This window comes from Saccopteryx leptura, chromosome 5 (assembly GCF_036850995.1).
Source record: "Saccopteryx leptura isolate mSacLep1 chromosome 5, mSacLep1_pri_phased_curated, whole genome shotgun sequence".
Classification (NCBI taxonomy): Eukaryota; Metazoa; Chordata; class Mammalia; order Chiroptera; family Emballonuridae; genus Saccopteryx; species Saccopteryx leptura.
The window spans coordinates 126,612,407-126,633,936 of record NC_089507.1 but is presented as its reverse complement, the minus strand read 5'-3'; the positions used below and the strand labels follow the sequence as shown (position 1 = coordinate 126,633,936).

The following is a 21,530-nucleotide window of genomic DNA, read 5'->3' as shown; positions in this document are numbered from 1 at the left end:
TTGTGTGTGTGTATGTATGTTATAATTTAAATTGGATTTTACTTCTATTCATTTTTAGAAATATAAAGAAAAGGACAAACACAAGCAAAAACACAAGAAGCAACCAGAACCCTCACAGGCATTGGTTCCTTCCTTGACTGTTACTACAGAAAAAGTAAGTTTTAAATGCTGTATTTTGTTTGATATAATAACCAATTATGTGCTGACTTTCACCTTTAAAAGTAGTTTCATTTCCAATGTCCTGTTTCCCTCTAACTTTTCCAAACTCTTTAACCTTACATCAAGCATGTTGGCATTTCCATTTCTTAGTCCTTTATCTACTGCCTGCTCATCCCATACTTGTTTCTGAAGAATGTTAAGGAAAGATAACCGGTAGGAAACCTCACTGAGGTTAGACTTTGGGACTTTGTCCACTTGTGATCCTGAATTCTCTTTTCCATTTACTGACTTAGCTCTAAGGACAGGTTAATTAACTTCTTTGTAAATCAATTTAATCATCCATAAAGTGAGGGAAATAATTATTGTAACTGAATGAAGTAATATATGTAAAGCAATTAGAGCAGTGCCTGGTTCATAGTACAATATTACTTTGTAAATGTTAAATATTAATATGATTATTATCACATGTTCATTGCAAACAAATGGAGACAGGGACAAGTGGCTGGGACAGAGTAAGCAAGGTTGAGGGAAGTGCAGTAGGAGATGAGACCAGGTAAGGGACCAAACATGGAGGGGGATGTGTAAGGAGTTTGTTTTTTAGTTTGAGTGAAAAGTAAGCCATTGGAGATTCTGATTCTAGGTATAACATTGTCTGACTTAGGTTTTTTAAGGACCTCTGTCTGCTTCCTTGTAGGTAAGCTGTAGAGAGTCAAGGATGACAGCACGGAGGCATTAGGAGTTTATTGAAACAATCCAGAGAAAGATGGGGGTAACAGGGAAGTTGGTAAGAGGTGATTAGGTGCTAAATGAATACATTAAAAGTTTTTTTAACCTGACTGGTGGAGGCGCAGTGTATAGAGCATTGATTTGGGATGCTGAGGTTCTACATTGAAACCTGCAAGGTTGCTGACTTGAGCACAAACTCACCATATTGAGCATGGTATCGCTGGGCTTGAGCATGGGATCATCTACATCAGGGGTCCCCAAACTATGGCCCGCAGGCCACATGCGGCCCCCTGAGGCCATTTATCCAGCCCCGCCGCACTTCCAGAAGGAGCACTTCTTTCATTGGTGGTCAGTGAGAGGAGCATAGTTCCCATTGAAATACTGGTCAGTTTGTTGATTTAAATTTACTTATTCTTTATTTTAAATATTGTATTTGTTCCCATTTTGTTTTTTTACTTTAAAATAAGATATGTGCAGTGTGCATAGGGATTTGTTCATAGTTTTTTTTATAGTCCGGCCCTCCAACGGTCTGAGGGACAGTGAACTGGCCCCCTGTGTAAAAAGTTTGGGGACCCCTGATCTACATGATTCCATCATGGTCACTGGTTTGAGCAAGGAGTTACTGGCTCAGCTTGACGCTTTCATCAAGGCACGTATAATAAGCAATCAATGAATAACTGAAGTGATGCAACTACGAGTTGATGCTTTTTATCTCCCTCCCTACTCCCCTTTCTTGGTTAAAAATTTTTTTTTTAAATTTATTTATTGATTATTTTAGAGAGAAAAGGAGAGAGTGACAGAAACATCAATCTTTTTCTGTATTTGCCCTGACTGGGGATTGTTTGATCCAGCAGCCTTTGTGTATGGGGCCAGTGCTCTAACTAACTGAGTTACCTGGGCAGGGATGAATATGGTTTTTGGGTTTTTTTGTTTTTTGTTGTTGTTTTTTTTGTGACAGAGAGAGGGACAGATAGGGATGGACAGACAGGAAGGGAGAGAGATGAGAAGCATCAATTCTTTGTTGCAGCACCTTAGATGTTCATTAATTGCTTTCTCATATGTGCCTTGACTGGGGGGCTACAGTAGAGTGAGTAACCCCTTGCTCAAGCCAGCGACGGATCAACCTGTGCTCATGCTGGCAACCTCAGGTTTCGAACCTGGGAGCTCTGTGTCCCAGTCTGATGCTGTATCCACTGTGCCACTACCGGGTCAGGCCAGTGAATGCTTTCTCTTATGAGCCTTGACTGGGAGGCTACGGTAGAGAGAGTGACCCCTTGTCCAAGCCAGCAACCTTGGGCTCAAGTCAGCGACCATGGGGTCATGTCTGTGATCCCACATTCAAGCCAGTGGCCCTGTGCTCATGCCAGATGAACCCACGCTCACGCTGGATGAACCCGCCCTCAAGCAGCTACCTTGGGTTTCGAACCTGGGACCTCTACGTCTTAGTCTGACGCTCTATCCACTGTACCACCACCTGGTCAGGCTAGTGATTGCTTTCTCATATGAGCCTTGACCAGGGGCTACAGCAGAGAGCAATCCCTTGCTCAAGCCAGCAACGTTTGGCTCAAGCCAGTGACCTTGGGATTACGTCAATGACCCTGTGCTCAAGCTCCTGAGCCTACGTTGAATCTGGATGAGCCCATACTTCAGCTGGTGAGTTCGGATTTTCAAACTGGGTCCCTCAGCATTCTGAGTCGACCCTCAATTCACTGTGTCACCACAAGTCAGGCCGCATTTTAATGGTTTTAAATTGATGTAGAAATATTATAAACTGGAAGAGCTAAACCTCCCTTTACCTTACTGATTTTTGCTTTGTTTTTTTATGCTTAGCAGAATCTTCCCTTCTTTAAATTTAAAGATTTTAAAAATATTCTCTTCCAGCTTCTTAGATTACTTTAATTTTTATGTAACTCTGTAAGTAATTCATCTAAATTTTATTTTAATTTGTATACGATACGTTTTCTCAAATTATTAACTAATTTTTCTAGTACCAATATTATTAAGTAAATTTGTTCTTTGTTGATTTGGAATTCCTTCCTTATCATATACTTAATATGTATTTATAATTGGGTCTTTTTCTGGAATTTTCTTTTGTTCTCTTTATTAAAATCAGCCTTTGTCTTTAGTGAATGTCATTAGATTGCTTTGATTCATATTTTGCAGGCTAATAACATGACTAGACCCTATTCACTGTTAACCTGAACATTTGCATTCCTCATCTCAGGATACATTTCTCGATATATATCATACAGGACCAGAGTTCTGTATTATTCCATAAAGACTTACATATACAGGGAGTTCTTGGGTTATGACACAAATCTGTTCCTACAACAGTGACATAACCTGAATTTTGGTGTAAGTCAAAATACACCATAGTCTAAGTCACTTACCTATCTTAACACAATTGTAAAATCGTAATCTAGAACATAAAAACACAAGCCACAGGAAAAGGAAAAGGACAGAAACATACTGTACTGCACACTGTACTGTAGTAACAGAAAAAATGACAAAAGAAGAGTATAAAAACAAAAGTCCTTACCTTTATTCCTGTGGTTGGCTTGAACACTGGGAAGGGGCATTGCAAGGTGGGAGAGAATGACCTATTGGGAGGAAGAAGCTGGAGAAATAGGAGAACCTGCAGAAAGTGCTGGAAATACTGGGTCCGGTGAATCAGGATTGCCTAAGGAAAATTCAGGAGATGCTGGAGATGATTCTACCTGCACTACAGGTGTTTCATTCGAGAAGCAGCTGATGTAGAGGGTACAGGATCTGTTGCAGGCCTCTCTACCTTCTTAGAGAATTATTCCAGGCTAGTCTGGAAGGTTGATGACTTCTTTTCTTCCAAAATCTGCCTATAGCATTGTAAGGCATCCATAACAGCTCCGCAGACCTTACTGAATCTGTCATCGTTGGGAACCTCAGCCTGAAATTTTGCCAACCTGTCTTCTACCACAGGAAAGCCTTCTACCAAACCCTTGGTAGTAAATCTCTTGGGTTCTGGGGTTTCTATCTCTTCCTCTTCAATCAGCTGCTTCTCCAGCTAAATGAGGTCCTCAGCAGACAGCTCCTTTCCATGTGATGCCAGTAGCTCTGTGGCATCCATCAAGATGGCTTTCCTCTTCTTCAAAGCACTACTATTTGAAGACTGACTTTCATTGAGGAGCCATGATAAGGGCCAAAAAATCTCCAAACAAAGCAACACAAATGGAACACTTGCAGTTTTTACAGTCCAAAATGGCCTAGGTAAGCGTGCTGGGGGACGCCAGCTCCCTCTCTCGTACACTGCATTACAGCATATTCTTCCGCTGCATGCAGCCAAACTCGTTTGCCCACATAGTCCTTAGGTACAATGCCTATGGCATAAGCCAAAACACTGTTTCAATTTTTAAATATTTTTATGGAAATGAGTGTTGTAAACTTGAAATGTTGTATGTCGAGACTGGCATAACCCGAGGACTCCCTGTATATACTTTCTCATGCATATATACGTGCATACTTTGCCTTTTACTCTTATGTGTTTTCCAAGTTTCAGACTCTGATCACCTCTCAACTGATTTGAGAAGGGGTAATGTCATAATCAGATTTTTCCTGGTCTGTCTAAGACAGATTATCTGGTGAGGCCTTGAGTGGTCGAGGCCTTGAAAGGGATAGGTGGGTGGATGATAGACGATTTAAGTCACTGATTCTTTTTAGGAAAACAGTGTCATTTTTTTGTTGGTTCACTACTCTCTTATATCTTCTTTTGTGAAGACAGGAATAGCTCAGAGAATGTAAGGCTGAGTGTCACTAAACTGTGGGCCTATTAAAAAAATCTCATGGTTCATATTATAGAACACATTTAAATTGCAAATCACAGGGACTTCATTCAGTACTATAACTTTTTTTTTTTTTTAAGCAAGAGAGAGAGACAGGGACAGATAGGAAACAGAGATAAGAAGCATTAACTCATAGTTGCAGCAGTTTAGTTGTTCATTTCCCATATGTGCCTTGATCAGGGGGCTCCAGCTGAGCCAGTGACCCCTTGCTCAAGCCAGTGACTTGGCTCAAGCCAGTGACCTTGGGCTCAAGGTGTTGACTACAAGGCCGTGTATATGATCCTGGCTCAAGCTGATGAGCTTGTGCTCAAGTCCGATGAGCCCACGCTTAAGCCAGTGACTGTGGGGTTTTGAACCTGGGTCCTCAGTGTCCCAGGCCGATGCTCTATCCACTTTTCCACCACCTGGTTGGGCCACTCCTGTAACTCTTAAATATTCCTGTAATACATAGTTATTTTTAATGCTTAAAAAAAAATTTTTTTTTTTAATTGAAAGAGAGAAAGAATGTCGATTTGTTGTTCTACTTACTTCCATTGGTTGATTCTTGCATGTGCCCTGACTGGGGATCAAATTCACAACCTTGGTGTATTGAGATGATGCCCTAACCAACTGAGTTACCTGGCCAGGGCTCCAGGGCTGCATAGCCAGTTTTGATTGCACATCTTTTTTTTTTAATTTTTAGTGAGAGGAGGGGAGGCAGAGAGACAGACTCCTGCATACATACCTACTGGGATCCACCCGGAAAGCCCACTAAGGGGCGATGCTCTGCTCATCTAGATCCATAGCTCTGTTGCAACTGAAGCCTTTTTTTTTTTTTTTTTAAGCACCTGAGACCTAGGCCATGGAGCCATCCTCAGTGCTTGAGGCCAACTCTCTAAAATCGAGCATGCCTATGGGAGGGGAAGAGAGAGAAAGAAGGGAAAGGGGCAGAGATGCAGATGGTCCCTGTGTGCCCCGACCAGGACTCAAACCTGGGACATCTACATACCAGGCCGACGCTCTACCACTGAGCCAACCAGCCGGGGCTTGATTGCACATTTTTTAACCTTGCATTTCTTTTACATTAATACAAAATTTTATTTTATTCTTTTTTTTTCTTACCTTTTTTTTTTTTTTTTTTTATTAAGTGAGAGGCAGGGAGGCACGGAGACAGATTCCTGTTGTTCCCCAACTGGGATCCACCCAGCATGCCCCCTATCCAGCGATGCTCTGCCCATCTGGAGCCTTTACTTCATTGCTCAGAAACCAAGCTATTTTAGTGCCTGAGGCAAGACCATGAAGCCATCATTAGCAACCAGGGCCAACTTGTTTGAACCAATTGAGTCATGCCTGAATTGAGTCAGAGCTGCAGGAGGGGAAGAGATAGAGAAAAGGAAGAAGGCGAGGGGTGGAGAAGCAGATGGTTGCTTCCCCTGTGTGTCCTGACTGGGAATCAAATCTGGAACATTTACATGCGGACTGATGCTCTATCAATGAGCCAGCCATCCAGGGCCCATTTTGTTATTGTTGTTGTTATTATTATTATTATCTTTTTTTTTTCTTTGAGAGAGAGACAGAGAGGGGGACAGAGGAAGAGAGAGAGATAAGAAGCATCCATTCTTTGTTGTGGCACCTTAGTTGTTCATTGATCGCTTTCTCATATGTGCCTTGACCCGAGGGCTCCAACAAAGTGACCCCTTGCTTAAGCCAACGACCTTGGGCTTCAAGCCAGTGACCTTTGTGCTCAAGCCGGATGAGCCCGCACTCAAGCCGGCAACCTCAGGGTTTCAAACCTGGGTCCTCCATGTCCCAGTCCAGTGCTCTATCCATTGTGCCACCACCTGGTCAGGCTGACTATAAGTGTTTTAAAACTAGAAGTTAGCAACAGATACCTTGATATGTTATGTTAATGTGGTATCACTGTAATCTTTTAAAACTACAACTGTAATTTCTCAGTGTAATATTTTCACACTAATCTTTGATAACCATGTTGTGGACCCCAGGTGATACATAGACTCTATATAAAAGGTTGCTAGGAACCAAGTAGGATTTCATATTAATCATTAACATGGTTACCAGAATAACCATAAGTATATAAGTGTCTTTTCTAAAAAACATAGCGGTTTTAGGTTAAAGAGGATTAGATGGAACAAATGGGATTAGATATCTGCTAAGAGTTGATGCCTTAATAACTTAAAGGATTAAATTATTTAAATATGATAATCCTTTAAGATGATAAAAGAAGTCAGGACAGCTGAAAAGGAGGCTCACCTTGTGTTGCTTCCCTTGATTTCCTCAGTTTAGTCTTTCTGAGCACTTCAGATCTGTTTCCTTCTTTTGTAATACTAGTACAAAGAAAGATAAGTAGGGAAAGTCTTAGCTTTATTTTTAGTCCTTAATCTTTTTGAGAAAAAAAATCTTTTTTTTTTTTTTTTTGCTGTTCAATTAATTACAGTTGACATTCAATATTATATTAGTTTCAGGTGTACAGCATAGTGGTTAGACATTCATATAACTTGCAAAGTTGATCCACTCCCCCCCCCCCCCCCCAATAAGTTGGCTCTTGTCCGTGAACAGATTTGTTTATGTTTCTGAAGAAATTCCTGGATGTGTGACCCAGTTAGGTTATATTTTTTATATTGTAGCAAAATTGAACCTGATACCTTGTTAGAAGTTATTTTATTTAACACATTACTTTTTATCATTATTAGAAGACTTAAGAGTTGTTTCTGACCTTGATTGTACATAGCTCATCAGTCTTTAGTCTTTTAAATTTTGGAGTGATTTAACTTTAAGTATAGTATTTCTTTTTTAAAGGGATTTTGTATACAAAAGTTATGATAAATTAGCTTGTCTTTTGTCCTTGCAAGTATTTTTAAGAGGAGGGTAAATGAGGACCTAATTCTAAGTATACCTTTTAAATTAGATGTTAAATTTTATACTGCTTTTCTAAGACTTTTTTGAGTATAGAACACATTATTTTCTATAATATTAAGGTTAACTGATTTTTAAAAAATGTCTTTTAAATTTCTATGTTTCTTTAAAGATTAGCCTTTTAAAAAAGAATGTTTTACTTTATTGATTTTTAGAGAGAGGAAGGGAGAGAACAGGAGAGAGAGACAGGAACATCTGTTCCTGTATGTGCCCTGACTGGGGATTGAATCAGCAACATCTGCACTCCAGGTTGATGCTGTAACCAACTGAGCTATTTGGCCAGAGTGTAAAGATTAACTCTTTTTTTAAATCGAAATGGGGAGAGAGAGAGAGACAGGAAGGGAAAGAGATGAAAAACATCAACTCATACTTGTGACACTTTTAGTTCATTGATTGTTTTCTCATATGCGCCTTAACCTGGGGGCTTCAACGGAGTCAGTGACCCCTTGCTCAAGCCAGTGACCTTGGGCTTCAAGCCAACAATCATGGGGTTATGTCTATGATTCTATGCTCAAGCCGGTTTCCTTGCACTCAAGCTGGTGAGCCTGCGCTGAAGCTGATGAGCCTGTGCTCAAGCCTATGACCTTGGGGTTTCAAACCTGAGTCCTCAGCATCCCAGGCTGATGCTCTATCCACTGCGCCATGCTTGGTCGGGCTAAAAATTAACTGTTGAAAAATCTTGAGTACTTTTAAGTTATAATGAAATCAGGTATAGATTTAGTCACTCAGTTTTTACTTTTTCTTTCCCTGTATTCAGCAACACTAAATATTCAAATGCTATCCCTTTAAAGCTTTCAGAAAAATTAATTTTTTAAAATTATTTTTATTTTTTAGAGGGGGAGAGAGAGAGAGAAGGGGGGGAGGAGCAGGAAGCTTCAACTCCCATATGTGCCTTGACCGGGCAAGCCCAGGGTTTTGAACCGGCAACCTCAGCATTCCAGGTCGACGCTTTATCCACTGCGCCACCACAGGTCAGGCCAGAAAAATTAATTTTTAAGGAAATGCACACACAATTTTATGTTAATAGTTAATTCAGAAGTTGATTTTATTTAAACTTGAAAGTAATACAAAATAGTATTGAATATAAACTACTATACTTGAAAAATAAAATTTTTAAAAATTGTTGATTGGATAGAGCATAGGTCTGGTGTGTAGATGGCCCGAGTTCAGTACCTGATCAGGGCACACAAGAGAAGTGACCATTTGCTTCACTTTCCCACTCTCTTCCTCTTCTCTCTCTCGGGCACTGAGGATAGCTTGCTTGATGTGGACATCAGCCCCAGACTGGGTGGCCAGTTGGATCCTGGTCAGGGCACATATAGGAGTCTGTCTTTCTGTCTCTCCCTCTGTCACTTAAAAAAAAAAAAGATTGTTGATTAAGAAAACTTTTTATAGTCTAAATACATTAGACTTTTTGTTAAGCTTTCTTGAGGTACAGCTGAAATACAATAAATTTCACATTTAAAGTGAAAGATTTTTAAAATTTTTGAAATCATCACAACAATCAGTAGGAAAAGTTTACTTGTGTCTCAGTGTATGAGACACTGTCTTCCTACACTTATGCCTGCACAGGCAACACTGTTCTGCTTTCTATCGCTGTAAATTAGCCTGAATTTTCTAGAATGTTAAAAGTGGAAACATATAACAATGTAAACCTGTTTTTATCTGACTTCTTTCACTGAATTATTTTGAGATTCATCCATGTGTGTTTATCAATAGTTCATTCCCTTTTATTGTTTACTACTGTTCTATTGTATGGACATGTGATAATTTGTTTATCCATTCAACAACTTATGGACATTTAAGTTGTTTCCTGTTATGGGCTATTACAAATAAAGCTGCTAGGACATTACTATATACAAATCTTTGAGGGGGCGTATACTTTTATTAAGGAGTGGAATAATTAGGTCACATGGTAGGTGTGTCCTTAATTTTTGATACTGTCAAACTGTTTCCAAAATGGTTGTCCCATTTAACAATTCTACCAGCAGTATGTATATAAGAGTTCCTGTTCTCTACATTCTCTGCAATACTTGGTACAGTCAGTTATTATTTTCACTTAGCAGGTATGTAGTTGGTCTCTCATTGTGGTTCTAATTGCATTTTCTTAATAACTAAATAATGTTGACCATCTTTCCATGTGCGTATTTGCCTTGGTGAAGTGTCTTTGGAAATTTGTCCACCACCTATTTGTTTGTTTGCTTAATTAGCTTATTTTTTTATACGGAGTCTTGTGAGACATAATATATTCTGGATGCAAGTACTTTTTCAGATAAATTATTTGCAGATATTTTTCCCATTCAGACTTGAGCAGCCATTTTTAATTAATGATGGTTAAGTATATAATTTTTAAAATGTTTTCTTCTAGAAGTTTTACATTTTGATCTGTGATCCATTTTGAGGGAATTTTTGCATGTGATGTGAGTTCTCAGAGCCGTTTGTAGAACACACTGTTCTTTCTCCACAGAATTGCCTTCACCCGCATTTGTTGAAAACCAGTTGACCTTATTTGTATGAGCCTATTTCTGGACTCTCTTTTGTTACATTGATCTGTTTGTTCTTATAGTAATATTATGTTTTCTTGATTACAGTAGCTCAATCCTGTAGATTGAGATAGTGTTCATCTGCAACTTTTTTTTTACGTGATAGGAAGGAAATAGTGAGATAGACTCCCACATGCGCCCTGAGCAACCACTGTCTGGGGCTTAGGCTGGAACCAATCGAGCTATTTTTAGTGCCTGAAGCTGATGGTGCTTGCACCAACCAAGCTATCCTCAGTGCCTGGGGCCAATGTTCCAACCAATTGAGCCACTGGCTGCAAGAGGGGAAGAGGTAGAGAAGAGAGAGAGGGAGGGAGAGAGAAGCAGATGGTTGCTTCTCTTGTGTGCCTAGACCAGGAATTGACCTATATGCTGGACCAATGCTCCATCCACTGAGCCAACTGGCCAGCTCCACCAACTTTTTAAAAGTGTCATATTCTAGTTGTTCCTTGCTAGTATATAGAAACATTTTTGTAACTTTGTATGTTGGTCTGGTACCCTTCTGTAACCTTGCTGAACATCTCTTATTATTTCTAGTAGTTTATTAATCCCATAGGATTTTCTTTATAGATAATCATGCCAACTATGAATAAGACAGTTTTAGCTCATCTTTTTCCATCTGGGTGACTTTTATTTTTTATTATACCTGCTAGAACCCTCAATGCAATGTTGATAGAAATGGTGAGAGTGAGCATCTTTGCTTTGTTCTTGATCTTTAGAGGAATATATTTAATCTTTTAACATATGATGTTGAGGCAGTTTCCTTTTATTCCTTAGTTTTTATTAGCAATAAGTATTAGATTTTGTCAGATCATTTTTATGTATATTTTTGGTAGATATATTGGTATGACTTTTTAAAAAATGTCTTTTACTGTAAAGTAGTACAACCATTATGGAGGAAAGTATGGTGGTTCCTCAAAAAACTGCAAATAGAACTACCTTATGACCCAGCAATCCCTCTACTGGGTATATACCCCAAAACCTCAGAAACATTGATACGTGAAGACACATGTAGCCCCATGTTCATTGCAGCACTGTTCACAGTGGCCAAGACATGGAAACAACCAAAAAGCCCTTCAATAGAAGACTGGATAAAGAAGATGTGGCACATATACACTATGGAATACTACTCAGCCATAAGAAACGATGACATCAGATCATTTACAGCAAAATGGTGGGATCTTGATAACATTATAAGGAGTGAAATAAGTAAATCAGAAAAAAACAAGAACTACATGATTCCATACATTGGTGGAACATAAAAATGAGACTAAGAGACATGGACAAGAGTGTGGTGGTTACCAGGGGTGGGGGGAGGGAGGACAGGGGGAGAGTTAGGGGGAGGGGGAGGGGCACAGAGAACTAGATAGAGGGTGGCGAAGGACAATCTGACTTTGGGCGAGGGGTATGCAACATAATTTAATGACAAAATAACCTAGACATGTTTTCTTTGAATATATGTACCCTGATTTATTAATGTCATCCCATTACCATTAATAAAAATTTATTAAAAAAAAAAATGTGTTAAAAGAAATAAAGAAAAATATGTTCAAATAAAGAAAAATAAGGTCTTAAAAAAAAAAATGTCTTTTAATATGATTAAGTACACTGGTTGATTTTTCCACTTGTTAAGCTAGAATTGCATTCCTGGAATAACTCCTGCTTAGGTTCTGATATGTTACCATTTTCAAATATTGCTGACTTCAGCTTTCTAACTTTGTAAAGAAAGTTTTGCATCTGTATTTTTTCTTTTTTTTAGTGCGAGCAAGAGATAGACAAGAAGGGATAGAGATAAGAACCATCAACTCACATTTGTGACACTTTAGTTGTTTATTGATTGCTTTCTTATATTTGCCTTAACCAGGGCGTGGGGGCTCCAGCCGAGCCAGTGACCCCTTGCTCAAGCCGACTTTTGGTTCAAGACAGAGACCATGGGGTCATGTCTGTGATCCCATGCTCAAGCTGGCTACCCTGTGCTTAAACTGATGAGCCTGTGCTCAAGCCGGTGACCATGGGGCTTTGAACCTGGGTACTTAAGAACCTGGGTACTTAAGGTTGATGCTCTTATCTACTGTACCACCACCTGGTCGGGCTGCATCTGTATTTATGAGGGATATATTTGCCTGTAGTTTTCTTTTCTTAGAATGTCTTTGGTTTTGGTGTCAAAAGTAATGCTGGCTTTATAAAATGAGTTCAAGTATGCACTCTTGCTTTTTTGGAAGAGTGTCTAAATTTGGTATTAGTTATGTTTGATAGAATTCACTTCTAAAGCCATCTGGACCTAGAGTTTTCTTTGTGGGGAAACTTTTAACTATACTTCTGTTTTAAAAATAGGTTTAGGGCTATTCAGGTTATCTGTTTCTTGAGTGAGCATTTTTTTTTTCCTAATCAGGCTGTCTAGAGTTTTATGAATTTTTCAAATTTCTTAAATTATTAGCTTTTTATTTTATTGGTTTTCTTTATGTTTTGTATTTTAGTGATTTCTGCTTTGATTTTATTTTTTTCCTTTCTGTTGTTTACTCTGGGTTTCCTTTACTCTTTCTAATTTCTTTTTTGTTAATTTTTAAATTTTATTTATAAAATTAACTTTGGATGACATTGATCAATAAAAGTACATAGGTTTCAGGTATGAACTAATTTCTTTTTTTTTTTTTTTTTGTATTTTTCCGAAATTGGAAATGGGGAGGCAGACAGACTCTCGCATGCACCCGACTTGGATCCACCCAGCATGCCCACCAGGGGGCGATGCTCTGCCCATCTGGGGCGTCACTCTGTTGCGACCAGAGCCATTCTAGAGCCTGAGGCAGAGGCCATGGAGCCATCCCCAGCGCCCGGGCAAACTTTGCTCCAATGGAGCCTTGGCTGCGGGAGGGGAAGAGAGAGACAGAGAGGAAGGAGAGGGAGAGGAGTGGAGGAGCAGATGGGCGCTTCTCCTGTGTGCCCTGGCCGGGAATCAAACCCGGGACTCCTGCATGCCAGGCCAATGCTCTACCACTGAGCCAACCTGCCAGGGTCAATTTCTTAAATTATAAGATGATATACCTTAAATTTTTTTTGAGATCTTTGTTTTTTCTAACATGGGCAGTTTAAAAAACTAATAATCTTTATTTTTAGAGTGATTTTTGTATTAACTGCTAAATTGAGTAGAAAGTACAGAGATGTCCTACATTCCCTGACATTGCACACATACACCTTCCCCCACTATCAGTATCTCAACAGCAGAGTGGTATATTTGTTAAAATCTATGAACCTACATTGATATATCATTATCTCCTAAAGTCCATAGTTGACTTAGGGCTCACTCTTGTATTGTGTATTCTCTTCTAGGGTTTTGACAAATGTATAGTGACATGTAACCTCCACTGTGGTAGTTTCACTGCCCTAAACTTTCTGTGTCCTGCCTATTCATTCCTCCTTTCTCCTAAACTCAGACAACCACTATTTTTTTTACTTCTATAGTTTTGCCTTTTCTAGGATTTCTTAAAATTGAAATCATACAGTATGCAGTTTTAGTTTCACAGCAAAATTGAAAGGAAGGTTCTAAGAGTTCCCATATACTCCTTATTCCAACACACAGTTCCCCTAGTATCAGCATCCCTCACCAGAGTGGTAAAATTGTTATAGTCAGTAAATGTACACTGATATATCATTATCACCCAAAGTCCATAATTCACATTATGGTTCACTCTTTTTTTGTGTGTCTTACGTTTTACTCTTGGTGTTTGTATCTTCGATACGTTTGGACAAATGTATAATGACTTGTATCTACCATTATAGTATTGTATAGAATAGTTTCACTGTCCTAAAAATCCTGTTTTCCAGCTACTCATCCTTACCCCTTCCAGCCCTGGCAATCACTGATCTTTTACTGTCTCCATAGTTTTGCTTTTTCCAAAATATCAGATAATTGGAATTTTATAGTATATAGCTTTTTTTTTTTTTTAACAGACAGGCAAGGAGAAAGATGAGAAGCATCAGTTCTTCTTTGCGGTTCCTTAGTTGTTCATTGATTGCTTTTTCATATGTGCCTTGACCAGGGTGGATGACCCCTTGCTCAAGCCAGCAACCTTGGGCTCAAGCCAGCGACCTTTGGGCTCAAGTCAGCAACCATGGTGTCATGCCTGTGATCCCAGACTCAAGCCAGTGACCCCACACTCAAGCTAGATGAGCCCATGCTCAAGCCAGCAACCTTGGAGTTTCGAACCCGGGTCCTTTGTGTCCCAGTCCGATGCTCCATCCACTGTGCCACCACCTGCTCAGGCATATAGTATGTAGCTTTTTAAGACGAGCTTTTCTCACACTTAGTAATATACATTTAAGATTCCTCCAAGTTTTTTCAAGGCTTAAAAACTGATTTTTTTTCTGGCCCTGGCCGGTTGGCTCAGCGGTAGAGCAGCAGCCTGGCGTGCGGGGGACCTGGGTTTGATTCCGGCCAGGGCACATAGGAGAAGCGCCCATTTGCTTCTCCACACACCCCCCCTCCTTCCTCTCTGTCTCTCTCTTCCCCTCCCGCAGCCAAGGCTCCATTGGAGCAAAGATGGCCCGGGCGCTGGGGATGGCTCCTTGGCCTCTGCCCCAGGCGCTAGAGTGGCTCTGGTCGTGGCAGAGCGACACCCCGGAGGGGCAGAGTGTCGCCCCTGGTGGGCGTGCCGGGTGGATCCCGGTCGGGCGCATGCGGGAGTCTGTCTGACTGTCTCTCCCCGTTTCCAGCTTCAGAAAAATACAAAAAAAAAACAAACCTGATTTTTTTCTAGGACTGAATAATATTCCAATTTCTAGATGTATCACAGTTTATTTTTTCATGTTTTTAAGTTTTGGCAGTTATAATAACCATCCATTTGCAGGTTTCTGTGTGGACATAATTTTTCAACTCCTTTGTTTAAATAGCAATGGGTGTGATTCCTAGATCATGTATGGTATGTCTAACTTGGTAAGAAATTGCTGAACTGTCTTCCAACATGGCTGAATCATTTTGCTTTCCTACTAGCAGTAGTTGATAGTTCTCTTTTCTCCACATCCCCACCAGCATTAGGTGTTACCGGAGTTCTGGATATTGGCCATCCTCATAGGTGTGTGTAGTGGTATGTCTCTCATTATTTATACGTATTTGCATTGCTCTGCTGACATAGAATGTGGAGCATTTTTTCTTATGTTTATTTGCCATCTGTATATCTTTTTTGGTAAGCTTTTGTTAAAGTTTTTGCCCCCTTTTTAAATCTGGTTATTATTTGTTTGTTTATTTATGGGAGGCATAGAGAAAGACTCATGCATGCGCCCCGACTGGGATCCACCTGGCCAGCTCCCTATGGGGTGATGCTTTACCCATCTTGGGCTCTTGCTCCATTGCTCAGCAACCAAGCTATTTTAGTGCCTGAGGTGAGGCCATGGAGCACCTGTACCAATCTGCTCCAACTGAGCCATGGCTGCAGGAGCAGAAGGGAGAGATAGAGGGAGATAAAGGAGAAGGGAAAGGGTAGAGAAGCAAGCAGATGGTCGCTTCTCCTGTGTGCCTGACTGGAATTGAACTCTGGACAACTACATGCTGGGCCAGTGCTCTACTGATGAGCCAACCAGCCAGGGCCTGTTTATTTTCTTACTATTGACATTTTTTAATACATTTTCAGTAAGTCATTTTATTACGTGTCTTTTGCAAATATTTTCTCCCAGTCAGTGGTTAATTTTTTTTTCTTTACAGTGTCTGTCTCAGAGCAGAAGTTTTTAATTTTAATAAAGCTCAGATTACTGATTCTTTATTTTATAAATTATGTCTTTGATGTTGTATCTAAAATGTCATTGCCAAACTCAAGGTTCTCTTATTTTTTCCTTTGTTATTGTTTAGGAGTTTTATAATTTTCTGTTTTACATTTAGGTCTGTGATCCACTTGGACTTAATTTTTGGGAAGAGTGTAAGTTCTATATCTAGGTTCATGTTTTTGCATGTGAACATCTAGTTACGGCACCATTTGTTGAAAAGTCTATCTTTGCTCTATTGTATTGCTTTTGCCTCTTTGTGAAGGATCAATTGACTATATTTATGTGGGTCCTTTTTTGGGCTCTCTGTAGTGTCAGTAACCTATTTTTCTTTTCTTTTGCCAATACTACACAATCTTAATTATTGTATTTTTTTTAATTTATTATGTTTACATGGACTCAAGTGTCCCACTGAATATAACTCCCTCACCTCCCACCCCTGTGCCCCTTTTTATACCCCCTTTGCCCCCTCCCCCAACTCCCTCCTTCCTTCTAGGATTTGCTGTCCTGTTATCTATACGTCTGTGTTATGTATATATAATTTTACTAATCCCCTTACCTTCTCTGATCCCATCCTCTCATCCTCCTTCCCTCTGACAGCTGTCCCTCTGGTCCCCGTGACTCCACCTCTGCCTCTATTCCATTCCTCAGTTCACTTTGTTCATTAGATTCCACATATACACGAAATCATATGATATTTGTCTTTCTCTGCCTGGCTTATTCCACTTAGCGTAATAATCTCCAGATCCATTCATGCTGTTGGAAAAGGTAAGATTTCCTTCTTTTTCAAGGCCGTGTAGTATTCCATTGTGTATATGTACTGCAGCATTTAATCCACTCATCCACTGATAGACACTTGGGCTTTTTCCAGATTTCGGCTATTGTAAACAATGTTGCAGTAAACATAGGGATGCATATCTTCTTTTGAATCAGTGATTTGGTACTCCTAGGATATATTTCTAAAAGTGGAATAGCTGTGTCAAAAGGCAGTTTCATTTTATACAAGTTCTCCACAGTGGCTGCACAAGTCTGCATTCCCACCAGCAGTGCAGGAGGGTTCCCTTTTCTCCACATCCTCGCCAGCACTTATTGTGTGTTGTTTTGTTAATGAGCACCATTCTGACAGGTATGAGGTGATATCTCATTGTGGTTTTAATTTTCATTTCTCTGATGATTAGTGACATTGAACATTTTTTTATATGCCTATTGGCCATTTGTATGTACTCTTTGGAGAATTGTCTATTCAGTTCTTTTGCCCATTGTTTGATTGGATTGTTTACCATCCTGGTGTTGAGTTTTATAAGTTCTTTATAAATTTTGGTGTTAAGCCCTTATCAGACGTATTGGCGAGTATGTTCTCTCTTTGTGTGGATTGTCTTTTTATTTTGTTCATGGTATCTTTTGCTGTGCAAAAGCTTTTTAGTTTGATACAGTCCCACTTGTTCAACCTGTCCTTTATTTCACTTGCCCATGGAGATAAATCAGCAAAAATATTGCTACGAGAGATACCAGAGAGTTTACTGCCTATATTTTCTTCTAAGATAATATGGTTTCACGAATTACATTTTAAGTCTTTTATTCATTTTGAGTTTATTTTTGTGAAAGGTGTAAATTGGTGGTCTAGTTTCATTTTTTTGCATGTACCTAATTTTCCCAGCACCATTTATTAAAGAAGACTGTCTTTACTCCATTGTATGCTCTTACCTCCTTTGTCAAATATCAGTTGTTCATAGAGCTGTGGCTTTATTTCTGGGTTCTCTGTTCTGTTCCATTGATCTATATGCCTGTTTTTATGCCAGTACCAAGCTGTTTTGAGAACAATGGCCTGTAGTATAACTTGATATCAGGGAGTGTGATACCTCCTACTTTATTCTCATTTTCAAGATTGCTGAGGCTATTTGTGTTCTTTTTTGGTTCTATATGAATTTTTGGAATATTTATTCTATATCTTTGAAATATGCCATTGGTATTTTAATAGGAATTGTATTGAATTTATAGATTGCTTTGAATAATAAAGACATTTTAATGATGTTTATTCTTCCTATCCATGAACACGATATATGCTTCCACTTGTTTATATCTTCCTTGATTTCTTTATCAATGTTTTATTATTTTTTGAGTACAAGTCTTTTACCTCCTTGGTTAAATTTACTCCTAGATTCTTCATTTTTTGTTGTTGCAATAGTGAGGGATTATTTCCTTAATTTCTCTTTCAGACAGTTTATTGTTGGTGTATAAAAATGCCTCTGATTTCTGAATATTAATTTTATATCCTGCCACCTTGCCAAATTCATTTATCAGGTCTAGTAGTTTTTTGACTGCAACTTTAGGGTTTTCTATGTGTAGTATCATGTCATCAGCAAATAATGATAGTTTTACTACTTCTTGTTTTCCAATTTGGATGCCTTTTATTTCCTTCTCCTGTGTGATTGCTGTGGCTAGGACTTCCAGGACTATGTTGAATAAGAGTGGTAAAAGGGGGCACGCCTGCCTTGTTCCAGATATTAAGAGGATTTAATTGTTGTAGATTTATTTTAAGCCTGAAATCAAGTGTTCCAACTTATTCTTATCTTTCAATATTGTGTTAGCTATTCTAGGAGTTCTGCCTCTTCATATGTACTTTAGAATTAGTTTGTCAATATCCACAAAATAATTTGCTGGAATTTTGATTGAATTGCATTGAATCTGTAGATCAAGTTGGGATGGTCCAATATATTGACAATATTATGTCTTCCTATATATGAAGTTGGAGTATCTCTCCATTTATTTAGTAGTTCTTTGATTTTGTTCTTCAAAGTTTTATTGTTTTCCTCAGATAGACCTTATTCATATATTGTTAAATTTAAACATAAGTAATTTTTCAGGGTGCTATTGCAAATGATATTGTTTTTAATTCAAATTTCTGCAAGCTTACTATAATTTCTTATTTGTTCCTGGAGTTTTTGTTAGTAATTTTTTTTGATTTTCTACAGAGACAGTCATGTCATCTGTGAAAAAAAATTTAATTTTTTCTTTCCCAGAAAGTATATGTTTTATTTTCTTGTTTTGTTACATAGGCTAGGACTTCTAATATGAAGTTGAAAAGGAGTGGTGAAAGAGGAGACATCCTTGTTTTGTTTTTGATATTTGTGGGAATGCTTCTATTCTAGTTTCTCACCATTACATATGATGTTAGCTGTAAGTTTTTTGTACATGCAGGCAACTATTTTTCTCCACGGGTTCCTCATCTGTGGATTCAACCAAGCGTGAACCAAAAATATTTGTAAAGTGCCTGACCAGGCGGTGGCGCAGTGGATAGAGCATTGGACTGGGATGCGGAGGACCCAGGTTCGAGACCCTGAGGTCACCAGCTTGAGCGTGGGCTCATCTGGTTTGAGCAAAAGCTCACCAGCTTGGACCCAAGGTCGCTGGCTTGAGCAAGGGGTTACTTGGTCTGCTGAAGGCCCATATGAGAAAGCAATCAATGAACAACTAAGATGTCACAACGAAAAACTGATGATTGATGCTTCTCATCTCTCTCCGTTCCTGTCCGTCTGTCCCTATCTATCCCTCTCTCTGACTTTCTCTCTCTGTCTCTGTAAAAAAATTAAAAAAAATAATAATAAATTAAAAAAAATATTTGAAAAGTAAAATAATTTTGTTGCTGACATGTATTATTTATCAATAATTAAGCCCATGATGTTTGAGTCTGCAATGAACATGATAATGACTTTATTTTTTATTCTTTAAGCAGTATAGTATGACAACTATTTATGTAGCATTTACATTGTATTAGGTATTGCAAGTAATCTAGAGATGATCTAAAATATTCAGGAGCATATGCATAGATTATATACAAATACTATGATATTTTGTATAAGACACTTGAGCTTCCATGGATTTTGGTATCATTGGGGTCCTGCAACCAATCTCCTGTGGATACCAGGGATGCTCATGTTCTTTATCAGGTTGAAGAAGTTCCCCTTCTATTCTTACTTAATGGAGAGATGTGTGTGTGTGTGTGTGTGTGTGTGTGTGTGTGTGTGTTGGACTTTGTCAAATGCTTTATCTGTATCTATTTATAGGATGTGTGCTTTATCTTCTTTATCTTGTTGATGTGGTAGAGTACATTAATTGATTTTCAAATGTTTACTCAGTCTTGCATTCCTGGGATAAATCTCGGTTGTGATATATAATTCTTTTTATATTGTTGAATTCAGTTTGCTAATATTTTGTAGAGGATTTTTGCATCTATTCTATGATAGATATTCTATAGTATTTTTGTCTTGTAATGTGTTTCTTTTGGTATTACAGTAATACCCTATGGAATGAGTTAGAACAAATTTCTTCTGCTTATATCCCCTGAAAGAGATTGTAGAGAATGGGTATGATTTCTTTTTAAATGTTATATACAATTCATCAGTGAACACATCTGAGCCTGATGCTTTCTGTTTTGGGGGGGGTTATTAGTTATTGATATGTCTGTTCATATTGTCTGTTTCTTTCCTTTTTGTTGTTTGATTTTTCCATTGATTTGAAAGAGGAGGGGGAAAAGAGAAGAGGCCAGGGAGTGGAGCAGGGAGGGAGGGAGTAAGGGTCGAAAGAGAAAGAGAGAGGGGGGGGGCATCAACTCCCTGTTCCACTTAATTGTTCCATTTAGTTATGTACTCATTGATTGCTTGTTGTACATGCCCTGACTAGGGGTTGAACCTGCAACCTCAGCGTACTTGGATGATGTTTTATCTACTGAGCCACTGGCTAGGGCTGTCTTATTTCTTCTTGTGTGACTTTTGTAGCTTGTGTCTTTCAAGTAATTTTGATGCATATTATCCAGGTTTTCAAATTTGTAGGGATAGAGTTGTTCATAATTATTCTTTTACTGTCTATGATATCTGTAGTTATATCCCTTCTTTCATTTCAGATGTCAGTAATTTGTACCTTCTTTTTTACTCTTAGTTGTCCTGTCTAGAGGTTTATTAACCTTATTTATCTTTTCAAAGAACCAGCTTTTGGTTCTGTTAATTTTTCTGTATTGATTTCCTGTTTTCACATCATTAATTTCTGCTTTAATTTTTATTATTCCTTTTCTTCTGATTATTTCATTTTTAGTTTCTAGTTTTTCTAAAGAGGAAGTTCAGATTATTGATTTAAGGTTTTCTTTTTTTCTAATATATGCATTCAATGCTAGAAATTTTCTTCTAAGCACCACTTTTGCTGCATTCCACAAATTTTGATGTCATTTTTATTGTCATTTAATTACTATTTTAAACTTTCTCCTGTGTTTTCTTATTTGACCCATGTAATGTAAATTTGTGTTGCTTAATCTGCAGGTATTAAGGTATTTTCTAGCTATCTTTTTGTTAATTGACTTCTAGTTTAACTCCATAATGGTCTGAGAGTAGATGTTATATATTTCTATTATTTAAAATTTGTGGAAGTGTGTTTTATGGCCCCAAAAGTGGTCTATCTTAGTCAGCATTACACATGAGCCTGAATACAATGTATATTCTGCTGTTATTGAAAAAAGTAGTCTGTATATGTCAGTTATATCCAGTTGATTTGTGGTGATGTTCAGTTGAAATATGTCCTTACTGATTTCTGCCTCTCCATGTTTTGGTCTGTCCATGTTTTGATAGAGGAGTATCAA

At 38.5% G+C, this 21,530-nt stretch overlaps 1 protein-coding gene across 9 annotated transcripts in view; it reads left to right on the top strand.

Annotated features, from left to right (window-relative positions):
• MLLT10 (MLLT10 histone lysine methyltransferase DOT1L cofactor) overlaps positions 1-21,530 on the top strand; it is a 289,716-nt gene that overhangs the window by 174,981 nt on the left and 93,205 nt on the right. For all 9 annotated transcript variants that reach the window (XM_066384587.1, XM_066384586.1, XM_066384583.1 and 6 more), the window contains one exon: positions 59-154. In XM_066384587.1, the coding sequence (XP_066240684.1) occupies positions 59-154 (96 nt within the window). The remainder of the gene's footprint in view (positions 1-58; positions 155-21,530) is intronic.